Source organism: Mustela nigripes, chromosome 7 (assembly GCF_022355385.1).
Source record: "Mustela nigripes isolate SB6536 chromosome 7, MUSNIG.SB6536, whole genome shotgun sequence".
Taxonomy (NCBI): Eukaryota; Metazoa; Chordata; class Mammalia; order Carnivora; family Mustelidae; genus Mustela; species Mustela nigripes.
Window position 1 is genome coordinate 111,878,691 of NC_081563.1, and position 16,104 is coordinate 111,894,794.

A 16,104-nucleotide genomic window follows, 5' to 3' on the forward strand; every position below is an offset into this window, starting at 1 on the left:
TTTCCCCAGCTGCATTGCCAAAGGCCCAACTTTGGCAAAAGCAGAGGGGAAGTTTGCCACCTGCCATTCCCAGCAGCAGCAGTAGAGTCTGGGAAGGTGGAGTCCCAGGTTCCCAAATTCTCAACTCTACCCTCCTCCTTATCCAGCCCCTCAAAGTTGTACATTCAATGCGGTGGCCCCAGAGACCTTTCCTCTCTGCTTCTCTGACCCTTGAGATTTTATACTCTTAGAAGCAAGCCACCTTGTCAAACAACAACCAGAATTAGTCCATGGTAAGTGGGCTGGATCTGGGGATTCAGAGTCTGGACGTCTGGGCTTGATGTCTGGTTCTGATGGTTTTTGTCTGGGTAACTCTGGGCAGGTTGCTTATTGTTTCCGAGTCAGCTTTCTTGTAGGTAATCTAGTAAGTGCCGGTGGTGGTCTACCCAGATTCCCATTACCTGGCCACTGCGTCCTCCCCTAGCTGCTGTGTGGGGTGGCTCTAACAGCTCACAGGTTCTCCCTTCTTGGTTGATGGGATCCATCTTGCTGGAAAATGCCTGGAAATTTACAGCTCACTCCTCTCCTTGAGCCAGCCTGTAGCTAATTACTAACTGATACAGAGGCACAAGATCCAGTCCTCTGCCTCAAGGCTGGGCAAGTCAGTGGCTCATTCATACTCTTGAGCTTCCTGCAGGAGCAGGCCTTGGCTAGACTCCACCTGGGCCACATCCTTGCTTCTCTTGTCCTTCTCAGCCCTACTTCCCTCACTTCTTACCTCCGGAGAGCCACCCTTGATAAAATTAGATGCTCAAGAATCCCTATCTCAGGCTCTGCTTCCAGGGAACCCGACCGGTCCACAGGCACCTATCTCAAAGTGTGGTAGGGAAATCCAATCTAGATAACATCTGTCCAAGTGTGATGGAAGCTGGAGCGTGCTAGATTTGTGAATGGGATTTGCATTGAGGTTCAGGGAGAAACTGCTCCAAGTTCTCTTTCTGGGTTTCAACTAGGATACTGGTGACACATTCATATGGATAAGGTGCCAGGCTGCCTGGCCAACTGAGCTGGCCAAGAACTCAAAGGCCTTTTATTCGCTAATTCACTCACCCAAACCAAAACATTTATTGATCATTGATTAGATGCTACGGATGCTAGAGCAGCAAATGAGACTGAAAAGATTCTGTCCCTCAGCATGATTTGAGTTAGTGGGGAGGCAATGTGATCAGTTCTATAATTCAAGAAGCACAAGGGTGGGCTTGACCCCGACTTCAAGCAAGGAGGGTGAGGGACAGAGGGAGAGGTAGAGAGAGAGACTCTTAAGCAGGCTCCATGCCGGATGTGGCAGCGCTTGATCCCACCACCCTGAGATCATGACCTGAGCTGAAATCAAATGTCAGATGCTTGACCAACTGAGCCACCCGGTGCCCCAAAAGGAAGAAACCTTTAAGCTGAGATCTGAGAACTTCTTCTTCTTCTTCTTTTTTAAGATTTTTTATTTATTTATTTATTTGACGGAAAGAGTGAGAGAGAAAGAGCACAAGCAGGGGGAGAGGCAGAGGGAGAAGCAAGCTCCCAGCTGCTCCCAGAGCCTGATGTGGAAGTTCATCACAGGACCCTTGGATCATGACTGGAGGGCAGATGCTTAACAGACTGAGCCACTCAGGCATCCTGAGATCTTATTCTTAACTGATTCAATAGATAAGAGTTTGTTTAAAATAATGCTAGCAACAAAGTATTGGATGACTATAGCTTATGGAAAAGTGAAATGAATGGCAGTGGTGTTCAAGGGCCATCGAGGAGGAACTGGGAACACGCTGTTATAATGCACCTGCATTACCCATGGAGTGGCGTGGTGTTCTTTGGAAGTGGACTTGGATTAATTGTAAACCGATACTGCGAACTCTAGTGAAACCACTAAGAAAAGTGGAAAAAAAAAAAGAACTATAACTGATATGCTAAAAAGCTGGAATCATATGAAATGCTCAGTCAAAACCACAAGAGGTAGGAGAGTGGAAGACAAAAATAGAACAAAGAGCAAGGTTAATGATTAGAAAACAGCATCAACCATGGCAAATAGTAACCCAACTATATCAACAATCACTTTAACAGCAACAGTCTAACTACACCAGTTAAAGAAAGAGATTGTCAGAGTCAATAGCAAAAAAGGCCCAAGAAGAAATTGTCTACAAGAAATCCACTTTAGGGCGCCTGGGTGGCTCAGTGGGTTAAGCCGCTGCCTTCGGCTCAGGTCATGATCTCAGGGTCCTGGGATCGAGTCCCGCATCGGGCTCTCTGCTCAGCAGGGAGCCTGCTTCCTTCTCTCTCTCTCTCTGCCTGCCTCTCAGTGTACTTGTAATTTCTCTCTGTCAAATAAATAAATAAAATCTTTAAAAAAAAAAAAAAAAAGAAATCCACTTTAAATAGGAAGAAAAATACAGATTACAAGGGAAAGGGCAGAGGAGAATATGCCATGCTAACACGAACCAAAAGAAAGCTGGAGCAACTGTACTAATTTCAGACGAAGCAGATTTTAGAGCAGGGAAAATTATCACAGAAAACATAGAGCATCACATTGCGTAATGTTAAAGAGATCAGTTCTCCAGAAAGGCATAACATTTCTTTTTTTTTTTTTTTTAAGATTTTTATTTATTTATTTCACAGACAGAGAGAGATCACAAGTAGGCAGAGAGGCAGGCACAGAGAGAGGAAGGGAAGCAGGCCCGCTGCGGAACAGAGAGCCTGATGCGGGGCTCCATTCCAGGACCCTGAGACCATGACCTGAGCTGAAGGCAGAGGCTCAACCCACTGAGTCACCCAGGCGCCCCAGGCATTACATTTCTTAATATGCATACGCCTAACAACAGAAGATCGAAAACTGGTAGAACTGCAGGGAGACATGGGCAAATCCATGATTACAGCTGAGAGTCCAGCCCCCTCTGTCAGTAATCAAGAGATCCAGCAGGCACAAAGTCAATAAGGACATCGTTAAATGGAACAGCACCATCAAGTAACTGTATCTAATTGATGTTTCTAAAACACTTAATCCAACCACAGCAGAATACACCTTCTTCTTGAGCCCACATGGAACATTCACCAAGACAGACTATATTCTGGCCTATAAAACAAACGAGTAGCCAAATATTGTTTCTAAGGCACCCACAATCCTATCTTTTTTTTTTTTACTTTTTTTTTTTTTAAGTTTTATTCATTTATTTGACACAGAGAAAGAGAATGAGAGCACAAGCAGGGGGAGAGAAGGCAGAGGGAGAAGCAGCCTCCCTTCTGAGCAAGGAGCCCAATGCAGGATTCATTCCCAGGACTCTGAGAGCCTGACCTGAACCAAAGGCAGACGTACAACCGATGGAGCCACCCAGGTGTCCCTCCATGATCTTAAGTGTTCATATTTGATAACTTTTGATTTCTTCTTTCCAAGACTGACTCCTAAGTGTAAAATGAAGTAAAATAACTTTTAGGATATCTTTTGTGTCTAAAACTATCTTTGAGAATTCCCAGAAGGTCCTGGAAAATCACAAAATCTTCCTCTTCCACCTTATGAAAAAGAGAGGTGCCAGAAACAATCAGGATTATTTGATGTTACTGTTGGAGTTTCATGAGAAGAGCTGTCAAATCAGAAGAGAGGCTCAGCCTTTTCTAGGCTAAGTTGGTTTAGGTCGAATGTTTAAATATTTCAGCAAATGAATGCTCTGTGGGCAGTTCCTAGAAATTTGTCATTGCTCTTGCTGTCCATGACAGAGTCCATTAATCAGAGTCCTGAAGGCGCTTTGCCTGATGTTAGGCAACAGTGTAATAATCAAAGTTCAGTTATCATTTAAAATGTTTACTTGGTATCAAGTCTTTAATTTGAATCTGGCATCTTTTAGGCCAGTGCTTTTTAGCTGGAAATACTGATCAGATTTACCTCTGGAGTTTTATTAAAATATACATGCTTAGGGGAGCCTGGATGGCTCAGTCAGTTAAGTGTTTGACTCTTGATTTTGGCTCAGGTCATGATCTTGGGGTCCTGGGATTGAGCCCCATGTTAGCCTCTGCACTGAGCATAAAGGCTCTTTGAGAACCTCTCTCTCTCTCTCTCCCTCTGCCCCTCCCCTCGCTCACTCTTTCTCTCAAAAAAAAAAAAAAAAAAAAACCACACATGCTTAGGACCTACTCTGGACTCACTGAATCTCTTTACTTAATATTCTTGATCTCTTTTTCTTATATGTTTGTTATATTCTTGTTATATTGCATATATGTCTTTATCTAATTATACATTATACCTCAAGATATTTTTCTCTGTAAAGACTAGACTAGGTTAAACCATCTTTGTAAGTCAGAGATAATGTTCCTTGTCTGTAAAAAGATGTTTAATCACTAAAAACATTTTGCCCAAAACTTTCAGATTGCCTTATTAACGTTTGTTTTGCATTCTATGGGAATGAACAAATTTCCTTGTCAGTTTCACTATTGCTATGAATAACGTTTCACTTTTGAAAGTTGTCGGTAATAAGTTACCATTGCCATTTAAAGTCTCTTTCACTTATGGATGTTACATGTTGTATCCTCAAAGTTCCTTGAAACCTCGACTGTAGACCACCGTTTTTGTCTTCAACCACTGGACTGTCTTGGAACCCTGACAGGAAGGACTCTAGTGGGTACTGCTAACTAGTACAGTAGTATAACTGTCAAAGGGATTGATTCTTGGATTCACAACCTTCAACTGAAAAGACATCACCATTCTCAAATTACTGGAAGACCATCCATCCCTACTGGTGACCTTGGTTTGAGGGTTAAAGCAGACAGTCTTTGGATATAGAAAGCTGTGCTCAAAATCCATTGGAACAAGACCATAGATTGTCACTTTGTAACCTGTATTCCTCTGTTTTCTATTCTTTAACCTAATTCTGTCCTGCATTAACTTAAGGTTATTTATTTATTTTTTTAAAGATTATTATTTTTTTTTAAATGAAGGTTTTTATTTACTTATTTGACAGACAGAGATCACAAGTAGGCAGAAAGGCAGGCAGAGAGAGAGGAAGGGAAACAGGCTCCCCGTTGAGCAGAGAGCCTGATGTGGGGCTCAATCCCAGGACCCTGGGATCATGACCTGAGCCAAAGGCAGAGGCTTTAATCCACTGAGCCACCCAGGTGCCCCTACTTAAGGGTATTTTTAATTGTGTTACTAATAAGCCTCTATTTCTAATATTGCTGTTTGCATCCTTAATCGCTCCTTGGTATGAATCCAATACCCAGTTACAATTCATTCATGAACTGACTAAAGTACTTATTTCCCATTTAGCTTTCTTTGGTTCCAGTTTCTTGTAAGAAATCAGTTGGTTTCCTGAGTAACTGGACTCCACCTTTGGGCGATGTATTAGATGAGAAATTCCACAGCCGGCCAGCTGGTGAGAAATCCAAAACTCCCATCACTTCCTATGAGGGTCTTGACTCTCTGAAGCAATACTTCAGAGATGTATTGTTCAAATACAGAGATGTATTTGTCAAAAACTGATAGAGATGTCACAACTTTGAACTTTCACTGAAAGAGAATTTGGGAGGAGATCAGGGAACCTATGGTATATTTTTGGACACCGTCTCACTTTCACAGATCTACAAGTAGACATGTTACTCTTCTTTTCCTTTAGTCCCACTTAATGATCTCCATACTAGAAAATTCACTACCCCAAACTACTCTTGATGAACAGTGCCAAAAGATTACAGCATTACTTCACAATACTCCTTTGCAAAGGAGTATTTTGACCAAAACCAGATCACTCTGTGGTCCCCAATGACTGGTATTGGATCTGGTACAGAAGTCTACAGTTACTCACAAGTCAGACAGGAAATTATTACTTTGGTAAAAAGTAATAATTAATAATAACTAATTAATTAACATTAATATGTTAATACCTATTCTCAGGATAGCCTGTGACATCTCCCAGGATCTATTTTGGCCCATTAGTTTGTCCTTTAGGAAAACAGGATAAGTAGACAGTTTAATGGAAGAAGAAAAATTGTGCCCTGATTCCCTAACTACTCTAGGAGAATTGTGAAATTCAGGACTTGCATTTCCGCATGTTACAAGAGGTCTGGAGAGTGAAGTGAATCTTTTATGTTGTGATTAAGATAATAGCAGGTAAGTGGACAATACCATCAAGAACACATATCCTGAGAGGTTTATGAAATTGGACAGGTGATGACTTAGAATGGAGCTGCCTTATTTTTTCAAGTTTTACTTATTTAAGTAATCACTATACCCAATGTAGGGGCTTAAACTCATGACCCTGGGATCAAGAGTCCCAGGTTCCTCTCACTGAGCCAGTCAGGTGCTCCTAGAACAGAGCTGCTTTAGATTACGTCGGCCTTTGGTTCTATGGACTTTTCCGATTGGGCAGGAGTTTTGTTCTTTTATTTAGTCTGGACATTCTTGGCCCCTGCCAGAAAACAGAACCACAAAAAGTCCGGTCATAATCCTCTTCGCATTTGTCTGTGTACCAGCTTTCAGATGGGTGATCCCCTGGGTTTTCAATGCTGTTGTACAGCTGCTGTGTGCCAAATGATTCAGCAAAGGGTCATCCAGAAGAAAGAACTGGAAAACTTCACACACAGGTTGAAACAATTTCCCCCGGAAATCTGGAATTCCAAACAGTTATCCTAACTGACATTCAATTAGGATTCCTCAAACAGTGGTGAAGACCTGGATTGGCATTCTTCAGTCTGGGCTAAATAATGACCACAAAGACCAACCAAGAACTGAAACTATCTATTCCACATTCATCCCAGACATGGAGAACCCAACCTACACCATCGTGTCTTCATTAAGATGGACTTTGTGCTGTATCTCTATCTTCATTGGCATGACTTTATTTTTCCAGGAGTCTCCTGCCCAGACAAGTGGTTTGACTGGTCATTGCAGGATTTCCCCAAAGACTTCCCCAAAGCTCTTCAAAGGAAAGCATCACAGACAATTTGCACCCTAAGTTTCCTTGAGTGCTTTGCCTCAAAACCCTGGCCTTGCTGTTTATTGTGGACTGTTGTATGCTAATTCTTACCCCATCCCAGTCAAGCCCCTCACTTTGGAAGTCCTGCCTTAAATCAAACTCTCGATTCTCAAGAAATTCCGACCCTACCTTCCCCTTTCTGAGACCTTTCCTGCTGTAAGCAACAAGGCAGCTTTGTATTATCGGTAAGAAGGGTTGGTGATACTTAGGAAGCCAGTTTTTGACAATAACTCAGATAAACATATTTTTGTTTTTTTAAAAAAAGGGAACAGGGGCACCTGGGTGGCTCAGTGGTTTAAAGCCTCTGCCTTCAGCTAAGGTCATGATCCCAGGGTCCTGGGATCGAGCCCCACATTAGGCTCTTTGCTCAGTAGGGAGCCTGCTTTCTCTTCTCTCTCCCTGCCTGCCTCTCTACCTACTTGTGATCTCTGTCTATCAAATAAATAAATAAAATCTTTTAAAAAAAAAGGGGGGGGAACAAATGGTGGATGAAAAAAAAGCCATGGGAATACAGAGAGAGTGGGACAGGGTATAATTGGAACAGATGTTTACTCTGATTGCTGAAGATGAACAGGAGTTTGCCAAGAGAAGAAGGGGAGGAGGGTGGTGCTAGAAGGGTGAGGGGATTCTAGGCAGAGGAAACAGGGGACTGAGGGGCCCCAGTGGAAATGCAAGAGGTCGGAGATAGGGGTGAACAATGCAGACCTGAGTCTCAAGTGGGATCCGGTAGCTGGGGATGGGGAGTGTGTTAAGGGGAGGTCGCCCAGAGAGCTATACTGGTGGGGCTGCTGGGTTGAAATCTGGAGGGTGAGGGGGTGATAGTACAGCCTGTTTTGCAGGATGTGGTCTGCACCCAAGGATCATGCTAACAACATGGCAAAGGCTGTCATGGAACACGGACACCAGTTCCCAGTCACTGCAGAAAAACGACCCCCTCCGGCCCCCACAAGTGCAAGTGTGTTTGCTGTGGCTGCTTCACCCACTGTGAATGCACAAAAAAAACCTCAGGCAAGGGTCTGAGTCCACCATTAACAATCTCTGGGGCTCGGTTCTAATTGGGGCAATTATTGCTTGAGCTAACTGGTCGCAAGCACATTGAAAAGCAGTGAGTGCTGTTTATGGATGGAAAGAGAGGTGATTGTGTGTGTGTGTGTCTGTGTGTGTGTGGTGGGGTGGGGGGTGGGGAGGCGGGGACAGGTTTTCTTGGCCCACACCAGCCCTGGTCTGAGTCAGAAAATGTAAAGCAGGATTATTTGAATATAATGAGAACTCATTCCCTATGGCTCTGGAAGGCTTCAGCCCCCATCTTGGAGGAGGGATGGAGACAGAAACAAATCCACTCCCTCCAAAGACCCAGGAGCAAGTGTGAGAAAGTGTGTGTCCCTGCTGCCGTGACCCCTAGGAAAGTTCTAGAATTGAGAGAGAGGACAGAAGAGCAAAGAGTGTGTGCAAGAAGGAGAAGGATCTCCTAGGCCCGCATACACTACTGGCACCATATTGCTTGGAGGAACTGGGTAAGAATGTCAACATCTGTCTGCGTCTTCTTCTGAGCACTGTGTGTTCTCAATCAGCTAACAAATGGTCTTCTTTTTGGTAATGAGCTGTACCAGGCGTTCTTTCAAACACTGTAGGTAGAAGTTGGGGGTTCATGCATTTTTTATAGGCTGTGATTTCCGTTTTAATCTTATTTCCCATCTGAACGCAATTCATATCGAACTTAGAGAGCAACAGAAAATGAGCTACTTTTTTAGTTTTTTTCTTTGCAACCAGTTTTCCATGGACTCCATGTAATGAATAATTTAGGAGCCAGAAAAGCAGCTGCTCCATTAGGAAGACCTCCAAGCCCAGCACACTCTCCCTCACACGGATAGGCCTCCTCATGCGTACGCACATGACCTAAGGTGAAAATAGGCTGAGGAGAAGCTGGAAGGCCCAGTGAGTGGATCTGGCTCACCCTCCAACTTGGTGATTTTAAACTGTTAAGTACATTTAGCAAATGATCTGAAAGGAGGAAGAGTTCTGACCCTTTTTGTCAACTAGTAGAATAATAAATTGTAATTATTTTGAGAAAATAACTTTGTATTCTCAGACTTTTTTTTTTTTTCTCCTTGTAGACCATAAACTGAAGGAATACACTATCAGGTCCCCTCAGAGGTGACTTCAGAGGAGATTTAAAATGGAAATCTTTATGTAATTGGGTTTCAGTTCATTTAATGGATTCCCAATATTTAACTTTGCTGTATTCCTTGACCATCTGGACCCCTAAATGAAAATTCTTCTTTCTTTAAGGGTGGGGCTGTGAGTGGCATATTTCAGGAAGAAAAGGTTTGTATTTTAGGCAGAATGACTTTCCATTTCAGTCCTGCTTAAAGGACCATGTGCCCACAGGTGACCCCCCCCCCAAGAGTAGCGTCTTTGGCTGGGGCAGAGGGGAGCGAGGTTGGGTCCAGAAGGGACAGCAACTGGAGGACTACAAGGAGAATGGAATGTGGAGAACCAGATCTGAGAGTCCTATGTCTAGACAACTGTCACCAAGAGCACCAACCCTCCCATGAGGAAGGGTTTTCTCATCCAGTCACACTCAGGCACATTTTTGAATGCTCATCCCCATGTCTGGAGGGAAAGAATGACGGGATGGTGGGTGCGGTGGGGAGGACAGACATGGCTGAGGGGCAGCTCTGGGGGTAGGAAGGGGTATTGAGATACCAGTGGTGCCTCCCTGTGGGACTTCTTCCTGCCCAGGATCCTGGCTTTTCCACCAGTCTTGCCCCTGGATCTCCCCCTCGGTCACAGACCTGCCTCAGCAGGGACTCAGGCCCCTGGCAGTGGGGGAGCAGTGGATGACAACAGGGAAGGGCTTGGCAGAGGAGGGCTGATCCTCGTCAGCTCCCCCACATACCTCAGTGTGCCTGAGTGGGGGCTGGACAAGTCCCTCCCCCTCGGAATTGTCCAGGGGGACTCTCTTTCACACCCAACTCAGAAGTCCATTCTTTTCTGAGAGTCTGCTTCCTCACTTACTGGCAGGTGTGCAGGCCCCGCCTGTGAGTCAAGAAGGAGAAAATGGCGTCCTATCTCCATCCTGTCTCAGGACTTGAAGTGTAGGATGGCCTGACCTGTGGGTATGGCTTCTGCCTACCTCATGGAAGTGGAGGGTCTTGTCTCCTGCATATGACTTCCTCTAGCTCCTCCTGGAGCAGGTGGGCCCAACTGTCTGGGGTCTCCCCACTTTACCTCAGAGAGGTAAATCCCTCTCTGCCTCACAGAAGAGCCGTGGCCACATTCCCAATGGGAAGGTGGCCTAGCCCCACTCCTGCCGGTGCTTTGTGGAGGTGAAGAGTGTGCCGTCTGGAGTCCTGTGGCCTGAGGGTGAGTCCTGGCCCTACCAGCTTCCCTGCCCCCCCAGGCTGATGAATGGTCACTGCTTCCCGAGGCTCAACTCAGTGTCGCTAACTCTGGGCTGTGGGCAGGCCCTCTCTGGGCCTCCCCCTCAGGTTGAAGCACCCGCCCCCAGGGCTCCTTACATGTGAGGGAGGGAGGGACAGAAGAAGGGAGAGAAGAAGGAGGATGGAAGAGAACTCTGGAAGGTGGCTGGACCGGGAATACACCACCCCATCTCACACACACACCGCCTCAAGCACCATCCCGCCTCACCTGTGCCCGGAGAGCCACTCCTCGCCCGTCCTCTGGCTCCACCATCTGCTGGAAGAGATGGCGCGTGAGGGGTGGTTGACCTCTGGGAGTCCCCCTGCCTGGGTCACCCTTGTTTCACAGTGGGAACCCTCAGCTGGGGGCTGCTGCCTCAGACCAGGACCTCACCCTGACTGTTTTACTAACCAGCATCCCCAGTCCTGACGTAGCTCTGACACCCCGCAGCAGACATGAGGTCAGAACGTCCCACATCCTGCTGCCCCAGACAGACAGACAGACAGACAAGTCTGCTGCAGGGATTGCTGAGGAAAGGTGATTTTATCCAAGAGAGCAGGAGGCTGAAGACCCTGGTGCACTCTGAGGGTCACCGCCACTCAACCCCAACATGGGCCCTGAGGCCAAGAGAGGCTGGGTAAGCAGATTGGGGTCACTCAGTGAGCAAGTGGCAGGCCCTGGACTCAAGCCCGGTCCTTGTGCCTCGAGAGTCCCCCTCTGCTTTGCCTGGTCCCCAGCTGCTGCCCAGGAACCCTGTGGGTGCTTCCCTCAGAGATGAGGACCACTCACCTTCCTCCCCCCCGCCCTTCAGCTGGCGGCTCATGGTCAGCTGGGCTCTCGGCACTGCTCACACGGCTTGCTGCTCTACACACACCTTCAACCGGGGATGCCTTTCCTCCCTCATGGTGGCTGGGCTCTCTTTCTGGGCCCCGCCAGCTGCCAGGGCTCCTAGGCTTATTAGAGACTGAACCCGAGGAGGGGGAAGGTTGGGAGAGAGGCGGGCAAGAGGCGGGGAGTTCCCAGCCCTTCAATCCGTCCACACACTCCTCTGCTCAGGTTCCCCAGCAAAGAGGTAGTGTGGCCTCACGTTTCAGGCATCACTTACACACGGAGGGGCCCTGGAGGGGCCGGGAGCTGCCAGCTCACCTCCGGGCCATGCCGCCACCTGCCCCGGGAGATGTGAGGAGCGTTCCCAGGGCGCTTTCCCTCTACCTTGAGTCCCTGGTCGGGACAAGGCACCAGGGAAATCCTAGGATATTGGTGAAAATCAATCACGGGGGCTTCTGTTTAAAATGCAGATTCCCAGGACTGACATGGGGCATTTGAATCAGTAGGTCTGCGCAGTGCCCAAGGAATCTACACCTGGTGTCCTGATGCCGAGTCCTAGGTCCCCTCTGACGAGCTGCTCCCCTCCTGCCGCCTGTCACTTCGTAGCTCTTCCCACTGCTGCCTGTCTTCCCAAAGGGCAAATCTGGCTGCTTTGAAAACCAGAGGTTCTGAGTAGATCCTCTGGAAGGCAGTCACCCGCCCTCGGGGATGGGGCTCTTCACCTGGGGTCCCTGGGAGCAGAAAGAGGGGAACATAACCATTTTATTTTTCTTAGTCTTTGAACGGACATTCAACATTTCCCTCAAAAATGTGTGATTTTGTCCCCAAAATAGACATTTTCTCAACCCATTCAGCCATGAAGGGCTTCTCAAAATATCATTTATGCTTATATCGCTACTTCGAAAGTATGATAGTTATAAACCTGCTCCTAGACCTTGTTATTTGCTTATCAGGAGGGCCTGTGGCCTGGCCACCTTGGTGAAGGGAAGTGGCAAAAGAACCATCCCGTGCGGTAGCAATTGAAATGCACATGGTTCAGTTCAGGCTTTAAAACTTCCCTTTTGTCACCTGGCTTCCCTGATCCAGAAATTTCTCCTGCAGCACCCCCCAGCTCCAGGACTCCAGGGCAGTGAGGGGATTCTGCTGCATTCTGTGACCACCTGCTTTAGCACTGGGTGGGGCAGAGGGGAGGCTGGTGGGCCTGCAGCCAGAGCAAACCCCTGTAGGGCCCCCTGCGCCCACTGCAGCAACCCACCATCCTCCCCTCCCCTAGTGCTCCCAGCTCACCTGCCCACCTCTGCAGACAAGTGAGGACCCTCCCAGCCCTTCCCCGTTCTCTATTGTCTGAGGAGGAAGGCTTTCTTTCTTTCTTTTAAAATTTTTATTTATTTTTAAAATTTCTTTTCAGTGTTCCAGAATTCATTGTTTATGCACCACACCCAGTGCTCCATGCAATCTGTGCCCTCCATAATACCCACCACCAGGCTCACCCAACCCCCCCCCCCCGCCCCTTCCAAACCCCCAGATAGTTTCTCAGAGTCCACAGTCTCTCATGGCTCATTTCCCCCTCCAATTTCCCTCAACTCCCTTCTCCTCTCTAACTCCCCATGTCCTCCATGCTATTTGATATGCTCCACAAATAAGTGAAACCATATGATAATTGACTCTCTCTGCTTGACTTATTTCACTCAGCATCATCTCTTCCAGTCCCGTCCATGTTGATAAAAAAGTTAGAAGGGAAGGCTTTCTACATCAACTTCACCGCTGGAGGGAAATGCCCTCACAGGCCAGCACCTGGCCCATCTACGCCAAAGAAAACACCACTACTCTGCTTCCCACAGAGCATGGCAAGCACCCACGAGGGCTCGACTCATTTGTAGGCATGGCGGAATCATCAGTGACTAAAGCAGAGACCCCTGCCTTGCAGGGGGAGGCTATTTCTGCTGTCTCTGCTGCGTGAGGGAGGCCTTGACGTCTAGAGGGGAAAGCTGGGGATTCGGAAATGTCTCCTCTCTCCCAACAAAGCTTGTGACAACTCTTGCTAGAGAATTCAAAGTCCAAGTTTGGGAGTCAAGACAAACACTGAGTATTCTGCTTTCTTGGTGGCTCACCATTCACATCAATACTCCTGAGGTAAACACCTCCTCTGCTATCATACTGCCCTGAGGAATGGCGGAAGGGGAGTCTGTCCTCATCTCCAAGTCCTCCCCCGACCCCAAACAACAGGGTGGCAGCAGCAGGGGGTGGGGAAGCCAGGGCTCGTGAGGCACAGGGACCTGGGTTTGAGCCACTCGCTCAAGGAGGGACAGAAAGAGATGACATTAATATTTTATAACTCTTATTCATGTCGCACGTGTGTTGTATGGCGCTGGGATCTCTCTGAAAGGTTTCTCTTTTCCTTTCTGTCAGGCATTTGCCAAGCCCTTTAAACGACTGATGTATCACCCCAACCATCTGAAGCTCATAGTCTCATTTTCTCCTCCTCCTCCTTTTTCTTCTTCTTCCTCTTCTCTGCACCACCCCCTTTTTTTAAAAACAGATGAGGAACCTGAGGTTAAGATAAGTAACATGTCCCCAAAGTCCTCAGGAACAGGGACCAGCACTGGTGACTGCTCCCACCCCTAGGCCAGGCGTCTATCCTCCACACGCTTCACCTCTCAGGAAAAATCTGGACCATACCACATCCTTCCTTCGAAAGATCGCTGTGTCTACCTCCTATGTGGGTGGGCCCCGGGCTTTGGGCCCTGCCCCTTCCACCTCTCTCCTGCATGGCAACAGGGGGAGCCCCCAAACAGAAGTCTGACCACATTTTAACCCGCAGTAACACCATGTCCTGGAATCCCACAGCCTCAGACTCCCTACCCTGCCAGTTAAGCAACCCCCCCCACTCCCCACCCCTGAGAGCTCCAGGCCCCTCCAGCTCCCCTCTGCCTCTGCATTTCAGTCTTATTCCAACCTACCAATGCACCTTGCTCTGGGGCTGGGGCTATGCTTTCCTTTCGCTTTTGCTTCTACTGTCCTTTCTGCCTGGAGCACAACTCTGAAGGCTGCTGCAGTACACTGGCCATTCGACATTTAAAAATATGACCCAGGGGGTGCCTGGGTGGCTCAGTCAATTAAGTGGCTGCCTTCGGTTCAGGTCATGATCCCGGAGTCCTGGGATCCAGCCCCGAATCTGACTCCCTGAGCAGGGAGCCTTCTTCCTCTGCCTGCTGCTCTGCCTACTTGTGCTCTCTCTTTGTCAAATAAAATAAAATATTTTTTTAAAATTAAAAAAATGTAAAAGTAGAAAAAAATTAAAAATAAAAATAAATAATAAAAGCAAAAAAAATTTTAAAAATTTTAAAAAATAAATAAACATTGTTCTGAAGGGTAGTGATATTGGAGTGGCTCCTAATATTTCATCAGGAAATAAAACCCTCAAGTCCAGTATGACAACCACAAAAATAATGCACAATTTCAACTAAAAGTTTCAGGGCCTCTAAATCCAGTGGTGGTTTTGTCTCAAAAGGCTTTGTTAATTGGGAAGCTTCTTGAGCCATCTTGTTGCTTTCTCTCTCTCATCAAAAAAATAAAATAAAATAAACAAGGAGCGCCTGGGTGGCTCAGTGGGTTAAGCCTCTGCCTTCAGCTCAGGTCATGATCTCAGGATCCTGGGATAGAGCTCTGCATAGGGCTCTCTGCTCAGTTGGGAGCCTGCTTCCCCCTCTCTCTCTGCCTGCCCCTCTGCCTACTTGTGATCTCTGTCTGTTAAATAAATAAATAAAATCTTAAGAAAAAATAAGTAAATAAATAAAAAATAAAAATATATAACATAAATAAATAGTAAATTAAAAATAAAACCATATTATTATATATAATATAAATAATAATAAATTAATTAATTTAAAAAATAATTAGCTCTGGGTATCTGCTTACCAAACCTCCAGTGTTGCTTGTGGATGCTGTAAAGCAGTGCAGTGCGGAGGCTCGGGTGACGGGCGGTAATGCACTTTCCTCATAGTGTGAGCGGGCACTGGCTGCCAGGCACAGCTGTCCACCTGCTAACCTGCCGCAAAGACCCACGCTGGGCTTGCGTGTGGTGCCGGGGAGCAGAGAAGCTGTAGAAGATCTGACCAGTGACCACACTCCCCCTTCCCACAGTATAAGATTTGGGGGTGTTTATTTTGAACAGATTATTTCTCAGTTCTTGGACTATCCTCAGTGAGGACTGAAGATGGGGCAGAAGGGTCTTGTTTGCAAGGAACTGGGAGAGTCATCTCTGCCACTTAGGGCTCTTAGTTTGGAAGGGAGATTCACACCCAGGTGTTTGTAACCTGAGGGACATTCGTCCCAAGGCAGGGGCGACTCCTCCTTAAAGCCAGACAGACGGAGAGCCCTAGCTAGACACCTCCTACACAGCCCGTGAAGAAAACTGCTGCCAGGTAGGGTCGATGAGCCATGATTCTATGTGTCTGCTTCTTCCTGCCTCCACCCCGGGAGGCAGAGTCAGGGAAAGAGAGCTGGGAGCCAGGATTCTGGGGTTCTATTACTTCTGCCTGTATCTGAAAGGGCAATTAACAACCGGAAAACTCTCACAAGCAAATGTGTTAAATGACAAAAGTCAAAACCCATTTACAGATGGTGACAAATCCTCTTTCAGCCCTCTACCAGGTGTAGGTCGTAAGCAAGCTGCTGAAGATTTCTGTACCCTCCTTTTCTTCACCTGGTGGGTGGAGGTAATTCTGCTACAATTCCTACAAGGGTTCTTTGGGTATAGAGGGAGACAACATGGCTACAGACAGAACATCTTGACACCCCGAGGAGTTCAGAGGGGCATCTGGAATGCCTGCCCACCGTCACTTGGCCGGGCCATCACTTGCCTCACAGCTGC

General features: G+C 47.1%; 1 protein-coding gene across 1 annotated transcript in view; it reads right to left on the minus strand.

Annotated features, from left to right (window-relative positions):
- The window catches only part of LOC132022412 (transmembrane channel-like protein 2), a 63,744-nt gene extending 52,518 nt beyond the window's left edge, over positions 1 to 11,226 (minus strand). The window contains exon 1 of the mRNA XM_059407671.1: positions 11,193 to 11,226. Coding sequence (XP_059263654.1) covers positions 11,193 to 11,226 — 34 coding nt within the window. The remainder of the gene's footprint in view (positions 1 to 11,192) is intronic.
- Between the last annotated feature and the right edge of the window lie 4,878 nt (positions 11,227 to 16,104).